General features: G+C 38.2%; 1 protein-coding gene across 5 annotated transcripts in view; it reads left to right on the top strand.

Annotated features, from left to right (window-relative positions):
- Window positions 1-23,211, top strand: part of Ecpas (Ecm29 proteasome adaptor and scaffold) — a 117,177-nt gene that overhangs the window by 77,788 nt on the left and 16,178 nt on the right. For all 5 annotated transcript variants that reach the window (XM_090330425.1, XM_090330424.1, XM_090330421.1 and 2 more), the window contains 13 exons: window positions 5,962-6,107; window positions 7,261-7,315; window positions 8,321-8,435; window positions 9,819-9,887; window positions 11,580-11,697; window positions 12,078-12,245; window positions 13,501-13,580; window positions 14,393-14,498; window positions 15,705-15,752; window positions 16,314-16,435; window positions 19,010-19,160; window positions 19,570-19,635; window positions 21,102-21,191. In XM_090330425.1, the coding sequence (XP_090186551.1) occupies window positions 5,962-6,107; window positions 7,261-7,315; window positions 8,321-8,435; window positions 9,819-9,887; window positions 11,580-11,697; window positions 12,078-12,245; window positions 13,501-13,580; window positions 14,393-14,498; window positions 15,705-15,752; window positions 16,314-16,435; window positions 19,010-19,160; window positions 19,570-19,635; window positions 21,102-21,191 (1,334 nt within the window). The remainder of the gene's footprint in view (window positions 1-5,961; window positions 6,108-7,260; window positions 7,316-8,320; window positions 8,436-9,818; window positions 9,888-11,579; window positions 11,698-12,077; window positions 12,246-13,500; window positions 13,581-14,392; window positions 14,499-15,704; window positions 15,753-16,313; window positions 16,436-19,009; window positions 19,161-19,569; window positions 19,636-21,101; window positions 21,192-23,211) is intronic.

The raw sequence follows: 23,211 nt of genomic DNA, 5'->3' as shown, positions 1-23,211 counted from the left end.
TAGATGTTGCACTTAGTGTTATAGTTAATAACAGTACACTATTACCTTCACTTGTCCTTTTATTGCTGCCATAAAAGAGATTGAGAGGAAATAGGCTAAGGACATAGCTCAAGTATTAGCATACCTGCTTAGTAAGGCCCTAAATTCAAATCCCAGTACTGTCCAAAAAAAAAAAATATGATTCTTAAGGGAAGTGACCATTAACAAGGACTCAAGTCTGAGATTGCATGTGAGTGATGAGGTAGTATCAGAGGCCTAACAGAAGTGAGTTCTCACATTAATGAATGAATGAATTTGTTGCTTTTTTTTTTTTTTTTTTTTTTTTTTTTGCTAGTCCTGGTCCTTAAACTCAAGACCTGGGCATTGTCCTTGAGCTTTCTCAAGACTAGTGCTCAATCACTTGAGCCAAAACTCAAAAAACTCTGGCTTTTTCTGTGTATGTGGAACCAAGGAATCGAACCTAGAGCTTTGTGCATGCTAGGCAAGCACTCTACCCCTAGGCCATATTTCTGGCTGCTGTAGTTTTATTGAATAGATTTGTAGCTCATCTCCTCCTACTTTGAGAGATTGTTAATTTTGGTTTCATGATTATGTCTTACTGTTTTTGAAATTCAGTCTTTATTACTCTTCCTTATTGCTGTCTTAATAATTTAGTAGTATTTCCTCAACCTTCTTTTCTATCCCTGATGTTCCTTTTTTCTGCTTGATCTAGTCTAATGGTGAAGCTTTTCACTGTAAATTTTTTTGTTGTTGTTGTCGTCGTCAGTTGTGGGACTTGAACTTAGGGCCCAGGCGCTGTCCCTGAGCCTTTTTGTGTTCTACGTGAGTGCTCTACTACTTGAGCCACAGTGCCACTTCTGGTTTTTGAGTGGTTTATTGGAGATAAGAGTCTTATGGAGACGGGGCTGGGAGCTTGGCCTAGTGGTAGAGTGCTCACCTCACATGCACAAAGTTCTGGGTTCCATTCCTTGGTACCACATGCACAGAAAAAGCTGGAAGTGGTGCTTTGGCTTAAGTGGAAGAGCACTAGCCTTGAGCATAAACTGTCCAAGGACAATGTCCAGGTCCTGAGTTGAAGCCTCATGACTACCCCCCCCCCCCAAAATAAAAGAGTCTTATGGGGACTTCTCTGCCCAGACTGGCTTCGAATCATGATCCCCAGATCTCAGCCTCCTGAGTAGCTAGGATTACACACATAAGCCACAATTGCCTATCTCACTGATTTTTATTTGCTATACTGACTCTTCCATTTTCAATATTTATATATTAAAATAATTTGAATCTTTTCTTTCTTATTGATTTTTTTTTCATTAATATTGCTGACTTCCTGTCTAGGTCCTAAATTGATTTTCTGGCTTCTTCATTTGAATTTTCTTTGGGATTATTTTTAAAACTAGTTTGGCATTTTTTCCTTGCATTTTCACCATTTCACTATCTTTGAGCTCAATGACGAATGAGTTAGAAACTTTTGAAGGAGTGACACTGCTTTAATTTCACATGTTGAGATTTATGCATATGTTAGAATCAATGTGTCTTTCAGTTGTTTCTCCACTTTTTAAAAATTAATTAATTAATTAATTAATTATTTTTGCTAGTCCTGGGGCTTGAACTCAGGGCCCAGGCCTATCTGTGCTCATGGCTAGTGCTCTACCATGTGAGCCACAGCACTGCTTCAGCTTTTTCTGTGTTATGTGGTGCAGAGGAATTGAGCCTAGGATTTTGTGTTACAAGTTCTAGTTATAATTTTTTTAAAAACCAGGTAATTAAATTTCTAATTATAAACTAGAACTATCAATTATATTGCTCAATGGGGTTAGAAAAGAAAGTCCAGTTGGGTACTGGTGGCTCACATTTGTAATCCTAACTACTCAGGAGGCAAAAACACAGAGAACCAAGAGTTTAAGCCAACTTGGACAGAAAAGACTATAAGGCTCTATTTTTAAAATAATTAGAAAAAAAGTTGAACTAGAAGTATGGTTCAAGTGATGGAGCAGCCAAGCAGACATGAGACCCTGCGTTCAAACTCTGGTACTGGCATAAAGAGAGGAGAGAGAAACTGTTAAATTTATAAAATAAAATAGGAGTTTAAAAATTGTTAAAGCTGGGCCTGGGAGCATGGCCTAGTGGTAGAGTGCTTACCTAGCATGCATGAAGCCCTGGGTTCAATTCCTTGGTACCTCATACACAGAAAAAGCCAGAAGTGGTTCTGTGGCTGAAGTGTAGAATGCTATCCTTGAGGAAAGCCCAAGGACAGTGCTCAGGCTCTTGAGTCCAAAGTCCCAGGATCAGCCAAAAAAAAAAAATTGTTAAAGCTAAGATATCAATAGTTAATGAAAAGGAGGAGAATAGGGAAAGGACAAAGAGAAGAAAGACCGAAAAGAGAAAAAAATACATGGGACAAAGACATAAAAAATAACAAGAGAGAATGTAATAAAACAAGTATAGAGAAAGAGAAAATAATCACAGAAAAGGAACAAATAGGTCTCACCAGTCAATACTTCTGAGAATTGTATAGATCTTTCCATTCTTATCTTTTTTTGTTGTTGTTTTTGGTTGTGGGGCTTGAACTCTGGGACTGGGTGCATTGTCCCTGAGCTCTTCAGCTCAAGGCTATCACCCTACCCCTTGAGCCACAGTGTCACTTCTGGTTTTCTAGTGGTTAATTGGAGATAAAGTCTCAAGGACTTTAATTATTCTAGTAACTTGGATGTGTTCTGAGCTATATGAGAGATTATGTTTAGGGAGAATTCTGTAGAAATTCTATGTCTAAGAACTCGTTTGACAAGATTTTAAAAATGAGTTTTACAAAGTGCTTAATCTAAAACATCAAGAAAGGAAGACTTGTCTTTAACCCGCTTAAAATCTGCAATATGTATTTTTTTTTTACTCAAAATACATTTTAGTATAACGTGAGCTTTCTTATTGGATTTTTAATCTTTGTAATAAAAATTATTTTCATTGAAACTTTACAAGAAGGAATAGGAGATACACTAGGTCTCCTTGGCACAGGTCAAAACTTTCTTAATAAAATCCCAGAAACACAACAAATTAAAGAATGTTTGGACAAATGGGACCGCATTAAACTACAGAGCTTCTGTATGGCAAAGGACATAGCTAGCATGTTAAATAGCCCACAGAGTGGGAGAAGATCTTCACTAACCATATAACAGACAAAGACTTCATATCTAAAATATATCTACAGCAAGAAAAAAAAAGAATCTCTCCAAAACAAATCTTCAAAGAAACAACCATCCCATTAAAAGACGGGCCAAAGACTTAAATAGACACTTCTCTGAAGAGGAAATAACACTGGCCTATAGATACATGAAGAAATGCTCGACACCTCTGACCATAAAGGAAATGCAAATCAAAACAACTTTGAGATTCCCCCTCACTTCAGTTAGAATGTCCATGATCAAGAAATCTAATAACAACAGATGCTGGTGGGGATGTGGCCAGGAGGGATTGCTACTACATTGTTGGTGGGATTGTAAACTTGTTGAGCCACTATGGAAAGCAGTATGGCGGTTCCTCAAAAGACTAAACATAGAGCTCCCCTGTGATCCAGCAATCCCACTTCTTGGCATTTACCTAGTAGTCCAGAAACAAGGATATACTAAAGCCACTAGCACAGCGATATTCATTGCAGTACTATTTACCATAGCAAAGATGTGGAACAAACCCAGATGCCCCTCAGTAGATGATTGGATCAATAAGGTGTGGTATTTATACACAATGGAATTCTATGCTGCCATCAGAAAGAATAACATTGCCTCACTTGTAAGGAAATGGAAAGACTTAAAAAAAAAATCATATTAGGTGAAGTAAGCCAGACCCAAAGAACATAGGCTCAATGGTTTCCCTCATTAGTAATAATTAGTATATATCTAGGACTCTCCTAGCAGAGGATTACAATAGCTCAAAACCTAGGTACGTAAGGTCATATAGGATGAGACTAAATGAAAATGTATCTAGGATATGTTTGATTGTTCTTAATGTACTGTGTTATTTCTCTTCTCCTTTGTTGCTCTTTGGTTAATCTCATATTGTTACTGTATCTGTCTTTGTTACATGGTATATTGTATATACGTTTATTTGAAATAGGAAAGGGAAGGGGGAAACAAGATTATTGGGAGGGGTGGAGGAAGGGAAATGGGGACAAAAACATAAGAAAGGGTATCAGTGTGTGAGAAGTAATGCACCTACTATCTGGCGAATGTAATTTTAACCCCTCTATACATTACCTCGATAATAAAATAAGAAAAAAAAAAAAGGAGTCTCAAGGACTTTAGTGCCAAGGCTGGCTTTGAACTGTGATCCTCAAATCTCAGCCTCCTGTGTAGCTATGATTACAGGTGTGAGCCACCTTGCCTGGTTCCATCTTGTCTTTAACAGTTAGGGGAACAGCTGCTTTTCTTCTTGAAGTCCAGAAAAGTTAGAGCAGGTTCTGTATATTCTGAACCCTAGCCTGTCTTTCCTTCTAGGTTGAGACTGTCCTCAAACTGTTCCCAACAGCTAAGCCTTAATTTTTCCAGCCCTCTGTGAGTATCAAAGTCATGAAACCAAAGCAGTCTTTCCTGGCTGGGCAGAACACAGGTCTCTGATTGAACCTATGTGCCTGGGGTTTGCAGTTCTGATCTTGAATTCTACTTATTTTCACACATATGTGGTCTCTTCCAAGTAGTGTTTGGGATTTAGCTCTGTCACTGTTTTCACACTGGCTTCCCTCGGTGGTAAAGGTCCATACTTCTCACTTAGATAACTACTTTCTTGACTTAGATGATAACTTGTGTAGCGGTGGCATGGAGGAGGCCTTTGGGGTTTGAGCATATAAAAGTACGTTTTTCTAAAACCATCTGAGGTGTTTGTCTATAAGGCTTCTAAGATGATTTTATTCTACTGAACAAAGTAGTAAGTTCCTGGGCCCATGGATCCTTTCTGGCATTTGCTTGTTGTAAAGTATGCAGATCTCTTTTTCTTTTTTTTTTTTTTTTTTTTTTTTCACCTATGTACATTTTGAAGATCTCCTTTTCTAACTCTGGGCACAGACACTGTCCCTGAGTTCTTCAGCTCACGGTTAGCACTTTACCACTTTGAGCCACCGAGCCATTTTCAGTTTTTTGGTAGTTAATTGGAGATAAGAGTCACATGGGCTTTTGTTCCCTGGCTGACTTTGAACTGTGATCCTCAGATCTCAGCATACTGAATTGCTAGGATTACAAGCGAGAGCCACTGGTGCCTGGCTCAAATCTCTGTCTTTTTTTTTTTTTTTTTTTTCTTCGCCTGCCCTGGGGACTGAACTCAGGGCCTGAGCATAGTCCTTGCAGATTTCCTTTTTGCCCTACCACTTGAGCCACAGCACCACTTCTGGCTTTTCTGTATATGTGATACCAAGGAATTGAACCTGGGTCTTCGTGCATGCAAGGCAAGCACTCTACCACTAGGCCAAACTCCTGGCTAGATCTTTTATTTGTGCAGAGTGACAGCAGTCACTCTGTGGATTTCCCCAAGGCTTTCCTTTTCTCTTTTGTTTGCAGGTTTGGGGTGGAAGAGGCACTTCTTCCCTTTGGCTAAAGTTTTGCTTTGTGCTCTGTTAGGATTCCCCTGTCCTTGAGTTTTCTCAAGGCTAGAGCTCTATCACTTGAATCACAGCACCACTTCAGCTTTTTCTGTGTATGTGGTACCAAGGTATTGAACCTAGGACTTTGTATATGCTAGGCAAGCACTCTACCACTAGTCCCAACTCCTAGCCCCTCCCCGTTTCTCTTACAAATATGAAGTTGAGTATTTCTGGGTTTCACCCATTGTCTGTTCACTGTTGCCCTCTCTAACCTTCCCATATTACCATACTTGTCCTTACAGTCACACACTTGATTTTCAGATTCTTGAAGATGTAGGAAATTTATAGTTGTCTCTTTGAATTACTTACTGTTTTTTGTTTTGTTTTTGATCTTTCTCCAGGTGCCAAAGTGAATGATGTAGTCCCATGGGTGCTGGATGTTATTTTAAACAAACATATCATCAGCCCTAACCCACATGTAAGGCAAGCATCCTGCATCTGGCTTCTTTCCCTTGTAAGGAAGCTAAGTACCCATAAAGAAGTGAAGGTGAGCCAGACTGAATATGGGATCAACTCTGTTGGGACTCATAGTATTTATAAATACGGTAGAAACTATGGAAGTATGAAAGTGAGGGCTTTTAACCAGTTGTGAGATTTTTAAATTAGCTATATATGAAGGAATGAAGGCTAAGGGCCTGGTAAATTTCCGAAGGAAGATGATCTAAACTTGAAGGTGTAAATTCAGTAGTGCTAAGGATGAGTCTCAAATTAGGGTTAAGGTTAGTCTGCATGCAGCAGGCTACTTATAAGGGCGCAGCTTCAGGTAATTTGAACAGCTGGGCAGATGTGGGGCAATGAAGTTTGTGGTTACTATGGTTGCAGTAAGCAATATTCTTAGTTTCCAAAGTAGAGTTGGAATTTTTTTTTGCTTTTTGTTTTTCCAACAAAGTAATTTATTTTTTTCTGCGAGACTAAGTTTAGTACAGTATTTTTGTAACATCCAATATCTATGTCAAACTTTTGTATGTATTGACTGCAGTGGAGAAATCTATTTATTTATTTGGCCAGTTTTGGGGCCTGAACTCAAGGTCTGAGTACTGTCTTTGAGCTTTCTAAAGGCTAGCACTCTACCACTTGAGCCACAGCACTACTTCTGGCTTTTTCTGTGTATGTGGTACTGAGGAATCAAACCCAGGGCTTCATGCAAGCTAGACAAGCACTCTACCACTAAGTAACACTCCTGGCCCCAAAGAAATATATTTTATTTGACTAACTTTAGTGTAATTTAGTCAGTAGTTCTAAGGCACAGCAGTAATCAAAATGTTTGTCCTTACCTGGGTGCTGATGTCTCACACCAGTAATCTTAGCTACTCAAGAAGCTGAGACCTGAGAACTGCTAGCCCAGGCAGAAAAGTCTATAAGACTCTTATCTCCAATTAACCAAGAAAGAAACAAGCCAGAAGTGGAGGTGTGTGTCAAATGGTAGAATGCCCATATTAAGCAACAAAGTTAAAGGAGAGTATTTTGTTCCTGAGTTAAGCCCTAATACTGGCACCAAATAAAAAGTTACTTCTGTATTCTTGATCAGTTTCTTCCACACATTATATAAAGAAAATTTGTGGTATGATTATACTCTTTAGAAAAGCAAACTTGGATTTCTAAAGATGCTTTATGTTCTAATATTCTTTTTCTTTTTTCAGTCTCATCTTAAAGAAATTCAAAGTGCATTTGTTTCAGTTTTGTCAGAAAATGATGGTAAGTTGTTCATATATATTTGACTTATAAACTGATTGAAGTTGTGCTTTCAAATTTGAAAAGTATAGATTAATAAGCAACAACAAAAAACTTTGAGTTATAAAATTAAAGCAAAAAGTATCACCCAGTAGTGGAGGTCCAAAAACCAGTAAATAAGTACTATATTTGTAATAAAAGTACTTTATTAGCAATAAATTATTAGTGGCTGAAAATAGAAAAAAATTCTAGTTATGGTGCAGGAAACTTAAATTCCTATTTATTTGTAAGTTAGAACATCTTCTTTCGCTTTACATTAAAAAAAAAAAAGTGGAGCTGAGCCCAATACTAGTGGTTCATACTTATAATCCTAGCTGCTCAGGAGGCTGAGATCTGAGGATCCTTGTTCAAAGCCAGCCTGGTCAGGAAAGTGTGAACGTCTTCAATTAAGTACCAGAAAAGTGGAAGTAGTGCTGTGGTTCAAAGTGGTAGAGCACTAGCTTTGAGTAAAAGGGTTCAGGAAAAATGAGTGTCCATCTCCGAGTTCAAGCCCTATGGCCAACCAAAAAAAAAAAAAAAAAAATGGAGCTGAAGCCTTTGATAACATTATTATCTCCCAAAAGTAATTGCCTTCAAATTACTTTTGCTTTTTGATTAAAGCTAGAATGATTAGGTTAAACATGTAATAGTGGCTTTTTAAAAACATGTATTTACAGAATTGGATGTGGCTTATTGGTAATCTGTGAGGCTGTTTTATCTCTGTTATGAGTAAATTATGTTGATACTTTGTCACAATGCAATCTATAGTAACAAATGTACAAGTCCCGTCAGGTGTTGTCTTGGTTTGTGATGAACCTTTTGTGAAGGTAATTCTTATTTACAGTAATGTAATATGTGCTGACATGACATTTTTCATTCTTTGCCTTAATGTATGTAGTTTTAGATTACATTTAACGAGTTAAAAAATTGACTTCATGACCAAGAGATCATTTTTTTTAAGTAATAAAATTTTGTCTGACTTTTCTGTAGAACTTAGTCAAGATGTTGCCTCTAAAGGCCTTGGGTTGGTTTATGAACTAGGAAATGAACAAGATCAACAGGAGTTGGTATCCACACTTGTAGAAACACTCATGACTGGCAAAAGGTATGGCAAATGTGAAAATTTCTAGAGTTGAAGACATCAGACAAGTTATGTACTTATTCACATATAGAAAATGTGAAAAGGAGAAATCTTACCATTTATTATTTGTTAAGCCTTTTCTAAATTTTTAAGTCAGTAGTTGTTACACAGTTTACACAGTTTAATTCCAACATACACTTTTTTTCCCCCCTCAGTCCTGACCTTGAGCTCAGGGCCTGAGCACTGTCCTTGGACTTTCTCAAGGCCAGAACTCTACCACTGGAGCCTCAGCACCACTTCTGGCTTTTTTCTATGTATGTGGTACATACAAGCACTTTACCACTAGGCCAATCTCCCGGCCTCCAACATATACTTTTTTATAAGTTACCAGTTGGTCAGGGTTTCAAAGTTGAATGGTCACAGGATATTTAAAGCATTAAATTAAGAAAAATGCTGTGCCAAGCAATGGTGGCTCATACTTATAATCCTTATTACTCAGGAGGCTGAGATCCGAGGATCAAGGTTCAAAGCCAACCTGGGCACAAAAGGACTGAGACTCTTATCTCTGATTAACCTCTAGAAAATGGGAAGTGGGGCTTGGCTTAAGGGTATGGCAGTAGCCTTGAGACGAAGAGCTCAGGGACAGTGCCCAGGCCCCGTTCAAAACCACCCCCCCAAAACAAAACAAAAGAAAACAAAAAAAGTCCAGGAGACTCTTATCTCCAGTTAACCACCAGAAGTGGCTTTTTGGCTCAAAGTGGCAGAGCACTAGCTTTGAGTTGAAGAGTTTAGGGACAGTGCCCAGGCCCAGAGTTAAAGCCCCATGGCCAATCAAAGAAAGAAAAAGAAAAATGCTGTAATTATGGATAAATGAAATCTGAGATGTGAAGAAACAGCTTGCATATCTCCTATAGTCTGCAATTGCTTTCTATTTATGTTTTTCTCTCTTGTAATAGCTTTTCATGTGTGGTCATGTCTAATTAAGTATAATTTTATTTGGGATGCTTTTAATATCTTCCGACTTTTTAAGTCTTCACTTAGTTTTTCAACATTCCAGGCTAATGGAAAAGAATAACTTACTTTTTTTGTTGTTGTTGTTGCCAGTCCTGGACTTTAGCTCAGAGCCCAAGTACTGTCCTTGGACTTTCTCAAAGCTAAAGCTCTATCACTTGAGCCTCAGCACCACTTCTGGCTTTTTCTATGAATGTGGTACTGAGGAATCAAACCCAGGTCTTCACACATGCTAGGCAAGCACTCTACCACTAAGCCGAACTCCTGGCCCCTAGCTTACTTTTTTTTTTCTTCCATACAGTAGATATAGTTTTGTCAGTTTATAAATATATCCATGTGTTGAATGTTGGTATGGAAAATTTGAAGTTTATTTAGATTCTTGTTATTCTGGTTTAGAGCTAAACATGACGTTTCTGGAGAGACAGTGGTATTTCAAGGGGGAGGCCTTGGCAAAACACCTGATGGGTAAGTATGCCAAATCCATTGATCAATTATTGTAACTATCTAATTTTTTTCTTCATTTGAGTAAATAGCATGGTCATAAAGATGATTTCTGCTCTCTTAGGGAAAGTTGTTTTTGATAGAAAAAGACTTGTATGGAAAATACTGTTAGATTTGATTTTGGGGGAAGCAAATATATGATGGAGAGCTGTATATAGGAAGTTTATTTGGGATTCTCTTTAGGGGAGCAAAGCAAGCAGCATAGAGGTGATAGTCAAGGGATGAGCTGAACTATTGCCATATATTCTCATCAAATACCAAAACCTTAGAGAGCTCTGAGCTGGGATTACATGGCTCTTCAGTGTTGTCCTGCTTTTAAAGCACAGAGGCTGGGCCTTTATATTCCCCTCATACACCTTTATGATCCTTCTATGGGTAGGCATTGATACTGGACTGTTCTCAGCCTGAAAACAGTCTGACAAGGCTGAGATCTGCCAGCTCCTGAGTCCTGATCTAGCTTGTTATTCAGTGTACCTAGCTTTAAATGGGAAATGGGGAACTCAGTGTCTTAGCGTCTACTAATTTAGCACTTCAATTTAGTTCCTAAAGCTTGACCTCCTTTATTTATCTGTATTCCAATGTAGTTGTATTATTACTTTTCCTTTAAGATTGTCAGATAAATCTTGCTATTTTACTGTAGTGAGAGAAAGCTGCGAGTCGTTTGTTCTGTCCTTTTGTATCTCATAGTTTTCACATCAGAAATTTTCATTTCACTTATTCTAGAGTACACTTTCTTTGAGGGTTTTTTTTTTTTAACGTGCTTCATTTTGTTTTGATGAAGTATCACATAGTATTTTTGGGGGCAAATACTATTTGTCCAGAGGAATATTAGCACGACTCAATTAGATTTAGGGTACTCTAACTTAGAAAATTCTTAGGGAAGGGGCCGGGAGTTTAGCCTAGAGGTGTAGTGCTTGCCTAGCATGCATGAAGACCTGGGCTTGATTCCTAGGTACCACATACATAGAAAAAAGCCAGAAGTGGTGCTGAGGCTCAAGTGGTAGAGTGCTAGCCTTGAGAAAGTCCAAGGACAGTGCTCAGGCCCTCAGCCCAAGCCCAGGACTTGCAAAAAAAAAAGAAAATTCTTAGGGAAGATGAATGTTGTCTTTAGCCATTATCATTATTAGAGAAGTTTGTGTCTAACATACTGAAGAATTAGCAAATTGCCTTAGTATGTGGCAAGATGGCCACTGCTATGCGAAACACAGGTGCATTTAGTTATTTACCAGCAGCAGTGTAGAAGGACTTGAAATCATCGATAGGTGAAGAATATAATTTTCTTTCATTCTTTCTTTTTTCCATTTTTCTTTTTTTTTTTTTTGCCAGTCCTGGGCTTGAGCTCAAGGTCTGAGCACTGTCCTTGGGCTTTCTCAAGGCTAGAGCGCTACCACTTGAGTCACAACACCACTTCCAGCTTTTTTCTATGTATGTGGTACAGAGGAATTGAACCCAGGTCTTCGTGCATGCTAGGCAAACACTCTACCACTAGGCTAAACTCCCGGCCCAAGAATGTAATTTCTTATATTCTTCTCAACCTAGTGTTGTTTTCCTCTGAACCTGAGTTGAAAATAGAATTTTAAAATGATGATACACATGTTGCCATCTGTAGTAAGCTGTGATCTGTATTAGTATAGCACACATCTTTTTGTTTCCAAGCCAGGGACTCTCTACTTATAAAGAGCTGTGTTCTCTGGCAAGTGATCTCAGTCAGCCAGATCTGGTGTATAAATTTATGAATTTGGCCAACCATCATGCAATGTGGAACTCAAGGAAGGTAAGTTGATCTCATAGGACAGTTTTGTCTATTTTGTTGTATTGGGCTTAGCCCAGGATCTCATACATTCAGCAAGGGTTCTGCCACTGAGCTATACCTCTAATCTGACTGGACAGTTTCTTTTTCTTTTTTTACTTCCCTCCAAAACTAAGTCTGTTATATGAACAGATAGTGCCAGTTGATAGGTAGTATATTCTTTAAACTGACAGTACTTGAGAACCAAATCATTGCACAGCTGCTGTGATGTGAAGCTGGGACACCAATAAACAGGCGGTATTTAGTTCAGGAGAGAGACATTTGTGGACATAATGTACTTAATGTGTTAGCATTTTGCTAGAACAAATGTGTCTGAGTCATTTGACCATCCTGTTTGTTTTCAGGGTGCTGCTTTTGGTTTTAATGTAATTGCTACCAGAGCTGGAGAACAGCTGGCTCCTTTTCTTCCTCAGCTCGTTCCTCGTCTTTATCGTTACCAATTTGATCCCAACCTTGGCATTCGACAAGCTATGACGAGTATCTGGAATGCATTGGTTACTGACAAAACAATGGCAAGTATTTGTGAACTCCTAATATGTAAGGACAACACTGTGGTTTGTCTGGATCATTCATAAAAGCATTTTCAATGTAGTGCTCATCTGTTTTTTCAATTTGTATATTTGTTTGCTTTAATAAATAAGATTTCTTTCAAAGAATCAAAGATACATAACACATCAATATATATAGAAATCTAAAAAATGGAGGCAATCTAAATATCCACCAAATGAATGGCAAAAGGAATAGCAGAATATGTGTGTGTGTGTACATACACACACACACACACACATATGAAATGCTATACGTATTATGTATAGATAACATGTACAACAAGTCATACATAATTTTCTTAGTTGACAGACAGAAAGCAGGTAGTTACCATACATATTTTTTTCTCTCTGTCATTTGTCATAATTTTGGATATTCCTGTTTCTCAGGGTTTGCCTCTGTACCCGTTTTCTCAGTATCAACTCCAGGGCATATAAACATTGTCTTTATTGAAATTGTTTTGTTCTCAGTCCTGTACCACTGGTCTAGATGCAACATGCGCTCCAGACTTGCCTATCTAACTCTGCTGCCACCGCTGCTGCCTACACCACCATCATCTCCTTCTAATTTTTTTTTTCTGTCGGTCATGAGATTTGAACTGTCCTTGAGCTCTTTTGCTCAAGGCTAGCACTGTACCACTTGAGCCACTGCACTACTTCCAGTTTTCTAGTGATTCATTGGAGATAAGAGTCTCACAAAATGTTCTGTCCGGGCTGGCTTTGAACCAGGATCCTCAGGTCTCAACTTCCTGATTAGCTAGGATTATAGGTGTGAGCCACCTAACTGCCTTCTTGATATATTCGTTTGGCTATTGTTTCAAGATACCATAAAGTTAGCATGTCCAAAACAGAACTAAAAAAAGATCCAACATCCTCTGTTTTTCTTTTTGTTCACATTTACCCAAGCCAGGACAGGTATGTGCCAAGGGATAGAGGTGAGATAAAGATACCTTTGGGCTAGATGCATTATAGCAGGCATTGTAACCAAGTCCAGGAGATTGGATTTGGAATTCTCATGAATTCAGGAAAACAGGAAACTCAGCTTTGTATTTTTGAGTGATAACTGTAACAGCTTACAGCAACAAAAACAGGAGAGAATTCTAGTCTTGAAGACCTAGAAAGGCCCATTTATACTGTTCAGAACAGAATAAAAGTGTGGTTGAAGGGCGAATTATTTGTTGATGAATTTTATATTTTCAGTTTCTTCTTTTGCTTTCATTAGGTAGATAAGTATTTGAAGGAAATTCTTCAAGATTTGATTAAGAATCTTACCAACAATATGTGGAGAGTTCGAGAATCCAGGTACCATTTTGAAATATGAGCTAAATAGATGAATTTTTTTGTTTGAATTTCTAAATGTTTGCTTTGTTAAAAAATTAAGTTAAAACTACTAAAAATATTTTGGTTGGATTAGGCAATTTTCATCAACTAGTTAAATTGTTTAAATAGATTATTTAAAGGTCAGTGATTTTCCTGAGTTAATTTATATAAGCATGAAATTAAAGTGGCTGAATTTCATTCGTTTATTGATAGACATCAAGACATAGTTACATACTTTCATACGGCATAGAGTAGCACTTATTTATATATGCAGTTTATATTCATTCAGTACCTCTTATCTGCTTAGCAGTATGCTGGCCTTTGAAGGCATACTGAGATTGTATTGAAGTTGTGAGAAACAAACTCATTTTTTTTTGTTGTTGTTGTTGCTGATTGTAGGGCTTGAACTTAGGGTCTGGGTACTGTCCCTGAGCTCTTTTTGCTCAAGACTAGTGCTCTACCACTTTGAGCCACAGTGCCATTTCACAGACTTACAGATTTTCCTGCCTGGGCTGGCTTTGAACTGCAATCCTCAGATCTCAGCCTTTTGAGTAGTTAGAATTATAGGCATGAGCCACCAGTGCCTGGCTGAAACAAACTCTTGATGACTGCATAGGCCACATAAATAAGGTATATTTGAAGTGCTAAAAAAGAATAGTCATGACTGTCTTGTGATGAGTGTATGAGGTCCCAAAATATACACAGAATGCATTTTTTTGTTTGATGTCAATGTCTTGTAGCCAAATATGGTGCTTTCTTTATTACATGTTTGAAATCAACCTTTTTATTTTCAGCTGTTTGGCTTTGAATGACTTATTGAGAAGAAGACCTTTAGATGACATTATTGATAAACTTCCAGAAATTTGGGAAACCCTTTTTAGAGTACAAGATGATATCAAGGTATTGTATTTATTTATAGACTAGTTTAAAATGGATTTTTAAAATAAGGCATATAATTCAGGATTCTACAGTATCTTCCCCTAATTTTATCACTGAGGTGCCTGAGAAGTGGAATCCTGAATTATATACCTTATTTAAGGCCATCTTAAATCTAGAGTGAGTTGATTTAAAGAAAACAAATTAGGCTACAGCCTCACTTTCTCTTGGTTGAGCTCTCATAATGCTATTGGATTAGAAACAAGTTACTGTGTTAAAGTAATTCACAACTCTCTCTTCTTTGGATTAGTTATATAAATTGAGCTAGCCATTGCCAAACAATGTGATTAATGAAACCTCTCTCTCTTTCACTCTCTGTCTCTCTGTCTCTGTCTCTGTCTCTGTCTCTCTCTCTCTCTCTCTCTCTCTCTCTCTGCTTCCTAGTGCATGTTGCTATAATGAAATATCCAAGATAACGTATAAAGAGATAAGGGTCTTTTTAGTTCATAATGTTGGAGGTTCCAGTGTGTGATTGATTTGTCCCATTGTTTGGGCTTGTGGCAAGGCAACACATTGCAGAGGAACTGCAACACATTTGCAGTAGAGCAAAACCACTTTACTTAAGGCTAGGAAGCATAGAGAAGGAGGAAACATCCTCTAGTCACTTTCTGTTGCACACTCCAATGACCTAAAGACCTTTCCCTTGGCCCTGTCTCTTATAGGTTCCTCATATGCCTTTAGCACATGGACTTTTGGGGGACAAATAAGATCCAAATTATAGCACTGGGCAATTGAAATTTGCCTAAAATTACTTCTGACTTGTCCTTTATTGTTGTTGGCTTACTCATTAGAAAAGTTTAAAAAGTCTTAAAATTCTTACTCAAATCTTTATATATTTTAAATAATACATTTGTTTCTGACCTGTTATGTTTCCTAGCTGTATATTTATAGCTATTAAGGAAGACATAGTTTTTACAAATAGTAATATAGCATGGTAATATGTTTCTTAATAGGCAAAGAGCCTAATGGAATATATATGTATGTACACTGTATGCAGGTATATGTACATATACACGTGTATACACATGCATATACATATATATTATATGGTCTGACGTTGAAAGAAGTTGCTTATTTTTGCTATTCTCTGTAAGCCTGAGGCAGTTATTTGTAGGGTAGAAGAGAATGAACCTTCTAAGTTATGTAATGCTAGATTTTTCTCATTTTTAGGAGTCTGTACGGAAAGCAGCAGAATTAGCATTGAAAACTCTGAGCAAGGTGAGAACTCTCATATTATAGTGGGTATGGGGTGGGGCAGTGTTCTGTAGGATCTTGACAATGCTTTACTTTTTTGACCATAAGATGATATTGAGTTGACATGTGATTATCTTCATGTCAGAGCTCATTGCTCTTATAATGAATGAGAGAGTGGATGCTGTTATACTGGAATACTAGTGTTTTGAACACAGCATATCTGTGGTCCCTTTAAGTGGTAAGCTTCTGTGTGTCCTCACATGAGGTATAACTTTCACTCAATTTGGAAGGACATATCACTCACTTGGATCAAGTGACATTTGTCTTTTCTCTATTTCTTTTACTGTACATTATTCTCACTTCATCTTTACCTCTCGTTCCTTATTACATAAATCAGAAAATCAAACTGCAACCCTAAATTTTATATTTTGTTTTTGACAGTCCTAGGACTTAATAACAGTACTTATTTCTCCATTGAAGCATGTTATGTCATAGAAGGAAACATTCTCTTCTCCTGATAGTGAAGTGTCAGCAGAGCGGTTGAGAGGCCAGTGTTTACTAATGATCATACTCTTTGTGTGTGAGGTTTGTGTGAAAATGTGTGACCCTGCCAAAGGAGCAGCGGGCCAGAGAACCGTCGCTGTCCTCCTCCCTTGCCTTCTGGACAAAGGAATGATGAGTCCTGTGACAGAAGTCCGAGCCCTCAGGTGTGGATCAGTTGATGAAATGATGTATTGGATTTACATAGATCTAACCATGTAGTACAAGTTATGTTTCTTTGAATGTTAGATTCTCAAAATATGGAGAAGTAGGTTGAAGAGAGTCCATTGAAGTGATTCAAGCATTTATGAGGAGTTGCTATGTGAGAATATTTTCTAAGTAACATTCTTACAAGGACTTTAACTTGACTGGTATTTTGATTCATGTTCTTTTGTCATTTGCCCCTGTCCCCGACAAGCACATCTTTCTGTTATTCCTCAGCAGCTTGCTTGTTGGTTATAATATTTAGTGATATTAAAATCAATGTTTTACTGCTCTCAGTAATCTACGTACTGATCATCAATGACTCCTAAGTCCACTGGGTAAAAGGCTGATTAACTTTATGGTGGGTTAGGTCAACTAAACTATTTTTTGTGTGTCTGTGTGTAGGTGTACCGGTCTTAGAGCTTGAACTCTGGGCTTGAGCACTATTGCTCAACATTTTTGTTCAAGGCTAATGTTCTACCACTTGAGCCACAGATCCATTTCCAACCTTTTTGGGTTGGAGATAAGAGTCTCATGGACTTTTCTTCCCAGGCTGCCTTTGAATTGCCATCCTTAGATCTCAGACCTTCAGCTTGGATAACAGGCTTGAGCCAACGGCACCCAGCCATTTTTTTTTTTTTTTGCCAGACCTGGGCTTGAGCTCAGGGACTGAGCTCTGTCTTTGGACTTTCTCAAGTCTAGAGATCTACCACTTGAGCCTCAGCACCACTTCCAGCTTTTTTTCTATGTATGTGGTACCAAGGAATGGAAACTGGGTCTTCATGCATGCTAGGCAAGCACTCTACCACTAGGTCAAACTCCCAGCTTTTTTTTTTTTAATTGTAATTAGTAAAAGGGTTACATGATATTTGCCAGATAGAGGGTGCATTAATTCACATACATTGATACCCTTTCACATGTCTTGGTACCATTTCCCTCCCCCCCCCACCCCCCACTTTTTTTTTTTTTGTGAGATGGTTATCCTATACAGTCCAGGCTGGCCTTGAAAGCTTTCCAGATACTAAGATTATAAATGTGTGTCCTTTCCCCTCCCTCTTTTTAAAAATATGAACTTGAGGGCCAGGAGTTTGGCCTAGTGGTTAAAGTGCTTGCCTAGCATGCATGAAGACCTGGGTTCGATTCCTCGGTACCACATACATAGAAAAAAGCCGGAAGTGGTGCTGAGGCTCAAGTGGTAGAGCTCTAGCCTTGAGAAAGTCCAAGGACAGTGCTCAGGCCCTGAGCTCAAGCCCAGGACTGGAAAAAAAAATATGAACTTGAACTTAATTTCCTGTATATCTGTACAAGAGACAGACAAAAATCTTAAATAATACAACTAGTATATAGTCAATGAGGACTATTCAGAAGATTCAAGAAATTCAGTGAAGTGCAAAGGATGGCCTTTACAACTGGGTATCAACAAATCAACTCTATTTTAACCTTGGGTATTTTGAGGCACAGTCTCTCTATGTACCCTAAGCTGACTTTGAACTTACTTTGTAATTCAGGCCTTTGTAACTCAACCTCTTGACCCACCAGCTTCAGCCTTCCAAGTGCTGGGATCATAGGCAGGCTTGTGCCAAAATCAAACTTTTTTTTGTTCTTGTTTATCAGTCACACTGGCTTCAAATTCATTTTTTCTGCTTCAGTTTTCTGGATGCTGGTTTTATAGGCATGGATCATCACCATGCTTGTTCTCAAAAGCCAACTCTTTGTATTTGCCTAGCATGCATGAAGACCCAGGTTTGATTCCTTGGTATCACATACCTAGAAAAAGCCAAAAGGGGTGCTCTTGCTCAAGAGATAGCACTCTAGCTTTGAGAAAGCCCAAGGACAGTGCATAGGCCCTGAGTTCAAGCTCCAGAAGAGGCAAAAACAAAACAAAACAAAAAACAGTCCACCTCTTAAATTTGTTGACTAATCAGGGAGAATTGGATGTTAGATGATTAAAAAAAGCATTACTAATATTTTCAAAGTATAGAAATGGTGTTTGTTTCTTAGGGATACATATTGAAATTAAGTTACCAAATATGCTTTCAGACACAGTGACATGGAAATTATTGTACCTGAATATATAGAGGAAAGAGAGATACAAATAAAAATATTTGGCTAGATATTACTAATTATTGAAATAGCAGAGTATACAGGTCTGGTTGTACATGATTAAAATTTCAGGCATAGATAGGATGAGCAGAGTTCAAGGCCAACCTGGTTAAAAGCATGTCACTTCATCTGAACTAAAAGTAAAAAGGCTGAGGGTGTAGTTTAAATGGCACAGTGATTTCCTAACAAACTTGAGGCCTTAGTTTGATCTCCAATACTACCCATCTTCCCCCCCCCCAAAAAAAAAAGTACCAAGGAATTAGAGACCTTGGGTTCAATTGCTAGTACTCCCCTCATTCTACTTCTAAATCACCAGGCTCTGTAAACATGTATGCATGAATGCAATAAACTGCAGAATGCCCTCATGGTTAGAGTTGTGAGGCTTCTTAATTGTGGTAAAAAGGATTTAGAATTTCTGTTCTGTGTGTCTATAGCATTAACACCCTTGTGAAGATCAGCAAAAGTGCAGGAGCCATGTTGAAACCACATGCACCAAAACTCATCCCTGCTCTACTGGAATCTATAAGTGTATTGGAGCCCCAAGTTCTCAATTATTTGAGCCTCCGGGCTACAGATCAAGAAAAGGTGAGTAGAAGCGTGGGTATATTGTGAATATTAATGAAAGATGATCCCTGTTAAGGTATGAAGTCTATCTGAATAATCTTTCCATGTTCTTGGACAACTCAAATAATACCATCATCCTTCTTGTCCTACTGTGTGCTGTGTTCTATATACTTTGTAGAAGGGATGAGGAATCTGGTTTATATAGTTTGGAGAATAAGCAGACAAAGACAGACAACCCCATCTTACAAATGCATTAATATAATCACCTTTTGAGTCTTTTTACGGTCTATCATTCCGCCCTGCAAGTCTGGCTTTGTCACAGATTATCTTTTAAAAATCTTTTAGTTTGGAAATTAAACTTTTGTTGGAGCTTAATGTGGGTGATTCCTAATTAATCAAGTTTTCCTGGATGACTTAAATTTGCCTTTAGGCTGCAATGGATAGTGCTCGACTCAATGCTGCCAAGTCCTCTCCTATGATGGAAACAATCAACATGGTGAGTGCTAAAAATAATGAGAGAGTTTGGCCTAGTGATAGAGTGCTTGCCTAGCATGCACGAAGACCCAGGTTCAAATCCTTGGTACCGCATATCACAGAAAGAGCCAGAGGTGGTGCTGTGGCTCAAGTCTAGAGTGCTAGCCTTGAGGAAGCTCAAGGACAGTGCCCAGGCCCTGAGTTCAAGCCCCAGGCCTGGCAAAAAAATAAAATAGGATTTTATGCTTCCTTTCACATGCATTGTTCCAGGACTTTGAGCTACATGGAATAGGACAGACTGAAGAGATGTATCAGTGAACTACTGTGACTCCACAAGTTGTACAAGCTGGGCACTGATGGCTCATGCCTGTAATCCTAGTTACTCAGGAGGCTGAGTGCTGAGGATCACAGTTCAAAGCCAGCATAGGAAGGAAAGCCTGTGAGACTCTTATTTCCAGTAAAGTACTCAGAAAGGGCAGGAAGTGGCAATGTGTCTCAGGTGGCTGAGTGTTAGCCTTGAGCCAAAGAAGCTCAAGGACAGCACCTAGAGCCCTGACTTGAAGCCTCAGGACCAGTGCCAAAAAAAAAGTTGCACATATTTATGGGCAGTTTTCTTCTACATTCATAAATAATTCAGTACTATAATTAACCAGTTCAAATTGTAGTTACAGGAAAGGACAACATATTAGGAGATTCCTCTATAAATATTTACCATGTATCTTTTGGACTACATGCTTAGAAAGCTTCCTGTCAGCTTCCGTGCTTCCAAGCAGCATAAAACATAATGAAGGGAACTGAGTACTGTTGAGATGTTTCAGGCACAGGAAGGAATTTGCTGTGAAGCTCTAAAGTTCCTGAAGTCTCAGCAAAGTCAACTGTGGTACAGGCATATCCTACAGTAGTTATAGTAGTTATGTTTTTGTGCTACTGAAATGTTTTTGCTGAGCAGATAAAAAATTTGGCCAAGTAATTGTTAAAAGAGGCATAGAATAGGACAAGAGGAATGCATGTTTTTCACTGCCTACTAAGGACTGTTATCAAAATTTAATCTGAAATTATATCTTAATGGAATTATTGGGGGAAAGTTAAGTGTAAAGTTAGCAAACACCACATGGACATACTCAAAATAGAATACACGCTTGTATTTTGAAAAAATAACTATAAATTGTAGAATAGAAGTATTGAGGGTGATTTACAGTAGGCCACTGAGGATCAGTCTTAATCTTGTTTATTTAGGTTAAGCATATTGATAAAGAAGAATATATCTAGAGAACGTTTATTCTTGGATTTTTTTTTAGTTATTTTTAGTGTTGGGCCACTGAATTAGAATATACTGAATTCAGAAATACTGCAATCAGAACAAAATCAAATCAATATATTTCTGTCAAATCCAGTGAGTTTATATTTGACATGAGAGATTGTAACTGAAAATGTAATACTGATTTAATTATTGCTAATGTTTGCCTTTATATTTATTCTTTCCTATAGTGCCTGCAATATCTTGATGTGTCAGTGTTGGTTGAACTAGTTCCTAGGTTATGTGAACTGATTAGAAGTGGTGTAGGTCTTGGAACTAAGGTAAGGCAGTGTGTTTTTGTTTTTTTGTTTTTTAATTTGTAAGGCAATGTTTCTTTGTTTTTTGTTTTTAATTGTCAGGGTGATGTATAGAGGGGTTACAGTTACATTGAGGCAGTGTATTTTTCACAAGAAGGTATACTAATCCTTGTTCAAAATGGAAGTATAACAATTATTGTGTTTGAAATTCATGTTTCTATAAAATATTAATCATTAGTATTTTGTTTTTGTATTTGTACTAATAACAAAGCATAACTAAATTTGAGATAAAACATGTAACTGACTGAGGAAATACCATCTTTTTTTTTTGCCAGTCCTGGGTTTTGAGCTCAGGGCCTGAGCACAGTCCTTGGACTTTCTCAAGGCTAGAGCTCTACCACTTGAGCCTCAGCACCACTTCCGGCTTTTTTCTATGCATGTGGTACCGAGGAATCGAATCCGGGTCTTCATGCATGCTAGGCAAGCACTTTAACCACTAGGCCAAATTCCCGGCCCCAATACCATCTTTTTTTAGTGGAGCCATTTTTGCTCATGTATGTATGTATGTATATATGTATATATGTATATATGTGTGTATATATAAACATACTTGGGCTTTCCTTTATTGCAGGTTAATGGAGGTGCTCCCCTTGTTACCAGGAATTGGCTAAGGTTGCAATTAGAATTTTTCCTAGAGGGGCCAGCAGGTGTACGGATAGGAAAAAATGCCTCCATTTTCCAGCTCTTCCAAGGGTCATCTTGATCCTGTTTATTTTGGAGGCAAGGACTTGCTGTGCAGCCCTGAACTCTCTGTCCTCCAGCCTCAGCTGTGAGTGTGCTGGGATTTACAGGTGTGTGCTGCCATGCTTTTTTTGTCTCAGTTTTTCTTTTTCTTTTTATCTGGGACTGGGACTTGGATTTGAACTTGGTATCTGACACTTGCTCATTGGCAATGCTCTGCCACTTGAACCGTGTCTCCAGTCCCCTCTGTCTCATTTTTTTTTTTTAAATTATTTTTTATTGTTGGGGTAATGTATAGAGGGGTTACAGTTACATTCTCTGTCTCATTTTTAAGACAAACACATAAGTTGCTTTTTTATTTCTCATATTTAAATTTTTCTAACATTTGCGTATCAGTAAAAAGTTGAAAAAAAAATTTTTTTTCCCAGTCCTGGGCTTGAGCTCAGGGCCTGAGAACTGTCCTTGGACTTTCTCAAGGCTAGAGCTCTACCATTTGAGCTTCAGCACTACTTCTAGCTTTTTTTTTTTTTTTTTCCTATGTATATGGTACCGAGGAATCAAACCTGGTCTTCGTGCATGCTAGGCAAGCACTCTACCACTAGGCCAAACTCCCACTTCACTTTTTAATTTTGTTTGTGGGTCATGGGGCTTGAACTCACCTGATTGCTGTCCCTGAGCTCTTCAGCTCAAGGCTACTGTTCTACCCTGAGCCAAGCCCCAAGCCTCACTTCCCGTTTTCTAGGGGTTAATTGGAGATAAGAGTCTCAGGTCCTTTTGTGCTTGGTCTGGCTTTGAACCTTGATCCTCAGTTCTCAGCCTCCTTAGTAGCTAGGATTACAGGCGTGAGCCATGGCACCCCTGGCGAAATGCTTATTTTATCATGCAGCAAAACCTGCCCTTAAGTTTGGGTTTCTTGCCATATATTTTCTGAATGTGTGTTACAATGTCACTTTTTAAAATTTATCAAGAGACAGCTCACGTTTTTCTTTTTTCTCGTTCTTTCTTTCTCTCTTTCTCTCTCTCTTTCTCTCTTTTTCTTTCTTTCTCTTTTTCTCTCTGTCTCTTTCTTTCTCTCTTTCTTTCTTTTTCTTTCGCTTTAAGCCTTGTGGTGACTGTCTTTGAGCATATCCCCCAAATACTTCTTTCTTATTTATTTATTGATTGATTTTTTTTGTTGGGGCTTGAACTTGGTTCCTTGCGTTTGCTAAGCATGTACTCTTATCACTGAACAACTACACCTCCAGCTGGGAGTTTTGCTATTTATGTTTGTGATAGTTTCACTTTCTGCCTGAGTGCCTACCTG

The sequence above is a fragment of the Megascapheus bottae genome, chromosome 3, assembly GCF_031878675.1.
Source record: "Megascapheus bottae isolate mThoBot1 chromosome 3, mThoBot2.hap1, whole genome shotgun sequence".
NCBI lineage: Eukaryota > Metazoa > Chordata > Mammalia > Rodentia > Geomyidae > Megascapheus > Megascapheus bottae.
This window is presented reverse-complemented; position numbering and strand designations above follow the sequence as displayed.